At 48.4% G+C, this 3,194-nt stretch overlaps 1 protein-coding gene across 1 annotated transcript; it reads left to right on the top strand.

Moving 5' to 3' along the window:
- Positions 1-685: 685 nt before the first annotated feature.
- LOC123100397 (uncharacterized) lies at positions 686-2,647 on the top strand. Its single transcript, XM_044522340.1, has 2 exons — positions 686-1,633; positions 1,847-2,647. The coding sequence occupies exons 1-2, from the start codon at positions 900-902 to the stop codon at positions 2,463-2,465; spliced, it is 1,353 nt and encodes a 450-aa protein (XP_044378275.1). The 5' UTR covers positions 686-899; the 3' UTR covers positions 2,466-2,647.
- Positions 2,648-3,194: the final 547 nt, after the last annotated feature.

The following is a 3,194-nucleotide window of genomic DNA, read 5'->3' as shown; positions in this document are numbered from 1 at the left end:
TAAGGCATGTATAGTTAGTCACCGAGCCGGACACGTTATCTATGAGTCGGCCGGGACTTCGTGAGCCGCTGGGCATCAACCTGTGTATATAAAGGGACGACCCGGCGGCGGTTCAGGGCAAGAAACAAGAGATTGAAAACTAGATCAAGAAGATTCGCTCCCTGCTAATCGAGACATAAGCAATACCACCTCAAACTGGATTAGGCCTTTTACCTTCACCGCAAGGGGCCGAACCAGTATAAACTCCTGTGTCCTTTGTCCCGTTTAACCCCCTTAAGCTAACCTAGTTGCGATGATTTCACTACTAAGTCCTTACGCTAGGACATCTGCCGTAACTATTCCATGACAATTTGCTTCCGTTCGAGAAAAAGAGTATTTGAATGGTGGATGATCCTAAAGCATTTGATCCTCGACTGCGCCGGGCTTGTTTGTTGTGTTCGACTCGAGTCGAATATATGAAGTCATCATGCAGCTTTCACCTACTAGCACGTATGCATGACCTGCAAAAAAAGAAATCTCTTAAAAACAGCCGGATGATTTGTGGACGAAATCATCCGCCTCACCCGCTTGCCACGTCTTGATGGGACCACGCGTTATCTCCAGGTCCAACGCGTGTGCCACTCGTAAATGCATATAGCAGCAGAGTCGGAGAGTACAAGTTTTATCCGGTTTCATGTGGTAATACAATAGGTCTAGATTTAAACGGGCGATCAAGGTAGCCGGGTCATAGCAAAGTTCTCATGCCAACACGCAGGACCTAGCTCCTGATAACTAATCCATCATCGTTCCTCCCCCTCACGAAAACAAGTCCTCCTCGATCTCGATCGGAAGTAGCTCGGCCTAGTCCGTCTCCTCTCAAAGCCTACTCAACCTACGTCTACGTAACGGTGGGGGACATCATGGACATGGTGCACATCGACCTCCTGCTGGAGATACTCCGCCGCCTGCCCCCTCGCAGCCTCGCCGTCTCCCGCTGCGCCTGCACGGCCTGGCGCGCCGCCATCGACCACCACCGTCTCCTGCGCGCCGACCTTCTCCCGCTCTCCGTTGACGCCGCCGTCTACGACGAGCGCAGCAGCGAAGAGCCAGCGAGGCTCTTCGGGCGCCCCTCCACCGCACGCCACATCACCAGCAACCTTGAGTACCTCGCGGACAACCGGTTAGACGTCCGCGGCGTACAGGATCACTGCAACGGCCTCTTCTTGACCCACGGCTGGATGGATGAATTCAGGGTCAAGGTTGTCAACATCGCCACGCGGCAGTGGGCGCCGCTGCCCCTACTGCCGTGCGCGTGCTCATGGCCACCGGCCATGTGCGGGCGCTGCCGCAACAACCGCTACCTCGTCTATGATCCCACCATCTCACCACACTACAAGGTGTTGTACATCCCTCGTATTCTCGCCGACACCACCTGCGCCGAGTGGCCGCCTACGCCGTATGTCATGTATGTCTTCTCGTCAAGGACAGACTGTTGGAAGGAGACGTCATTTGTTCGAGAAGGTGCTGCCGCTGGAACCGCTGACGATGTAAACTCCTGTAGCTATGATCCTGATGAGCACATGCACTACGCCGCTTATTGGCAAGGGTCACTCTACGTTCCTTCCCCGCGCATAAAGGATGATTTTCTTTTGAGGTATGTATGTAATGTGTTACTCTCACAGTACTCACACACTCGACAATGCATGGTTACTTTAGTTTTATTTTTGTCGATATAATTTGATTAATTCGTTTGAGGTAGTATTACTCACACTCAGCCACTTTGATTTATTCTTCTTATATAGTATATTATGTAGAAAGAAATAATAATTCTGGCAATTAATCTTAAGCGGTGATTATCTTCTTACAGAATAAACTTGTCGAGTGACAAGTACCAGCTAATTAAATTGCCAAAAGGACGAGTACGATCACACTTTCGTCTAGGCAAATCGAAGAAAGGGGTCTATTGTGTAGTGAATACCAATGTGCGATGCACGTTTCGAGTTTGGTTTCTTCATGAATCGTGTGGTCTGGCAGACTGGATTTTGAAGAATGAAATCAACCTTGAGCCGGCATTTAGTAAACAAGATTGGCACTGTGGACCATGGATCCCACAGCCGCCTGAGCATATCCAGTTGTTGTTGAAGAGTAATATCAACCTTAAGCTTGCAGATGAATACAACGAAGCAGTAGCGAAAGATGGTTTTGATTGGGACTCTGACGACGAAGATCTTGTTAGCATTACAGACTGGCCTAAAAAGTGTGATGCTTACATTGAGGGCCCTTATTGTCTTGGTTTCCATCCCTATAAAGAAATTGTCTTCTTTAATGAAAGAGGGGTGCGCCCTTGTTCAATGGTAGCCTACCATTTAAACAGCTCAAGGATACGGTACCTGGGTAATATGAGGTCCCGCTGCCGCTATTCAATGGAAGAGGTTTCTTTTGCCTACACACCATGTTGGATGATGGACTTACCTGGAAGCAACTGATAGGCGCCATGTGGTTGAAGTATTTCGTTTTTATTAGATAATCTAAAAAAAATTCAGCGAGGATCAATGTGAGCGACAATATAATGTCTTATTTAGTTTTTCATGGTACACTTTTTTGTAGCGGTGCTCGTATGTGATTTATTTGTGGTGCTGGTGGAATCAAGTCAATTCTGTTATGCCACTATTTTATTTGTTTCTCCGTGCATCTTTTCTACATACCTGGATCTGTTATTCCCTTTTTCATTTGTCTGTCTATGCACCGTTTTTAGGTAGTCTGGTTTTATTCTGCAACGACTGGTAACTTGGGCCTTAGTCCGTGGGCCGAGGGACCGGCCCACCGTACTCCGATAAATTGACGTGGCGTGTGTAGGTGTGGATCAAAAAGAGATAGTAGCGAATCGAGATCTTATCCCCGAGCTTCTTCTTCTTCAAGCTTTCCTCCCCCTGTAATTCCCTCTGTAATTCTCTTCGAAACCTTGAGAATCTACGAACCACACCCTCGTCATGGCAGGGAATGCTATCTGGATTGTAGCATTTGGTATCAGAGCCTCGTCAGATCCGCGCAATTTTTTTTCCGGTGATTCGATCTGCCGATTGACCCCTAATTCCTGACAAAAGGTGCGATTCCTCTGGGAATTACGCGCAAAACACTCCGGTGTACCTGAGTTGGGTTGGGACAACCGGTGGTAACCACGGCGAAGAAATCCGACAAGCCGACGCTCTCTGCAC

Source organism: Triticum aestivum, chromosome 1B (genome assembly GCF_018294505.1).
Source record: "Triticum aestivum cultivar Chinese Spring chromosome 1B, IWGSC CS RefSeq v2.1, whole genome shotgun sequence".
NCBI classification, from domain to species: Eukaryota; Viridiplantae; Streptophyta; class Magnoliopsida; order Poales; family Poaceae; genus Triticum; species Triticum aestivum.
The sequence above is the reverse complement of the archived record's forward strand: the minus strand, read 5'-3'. Positions and strand labels throughout refer to the sequence as shown.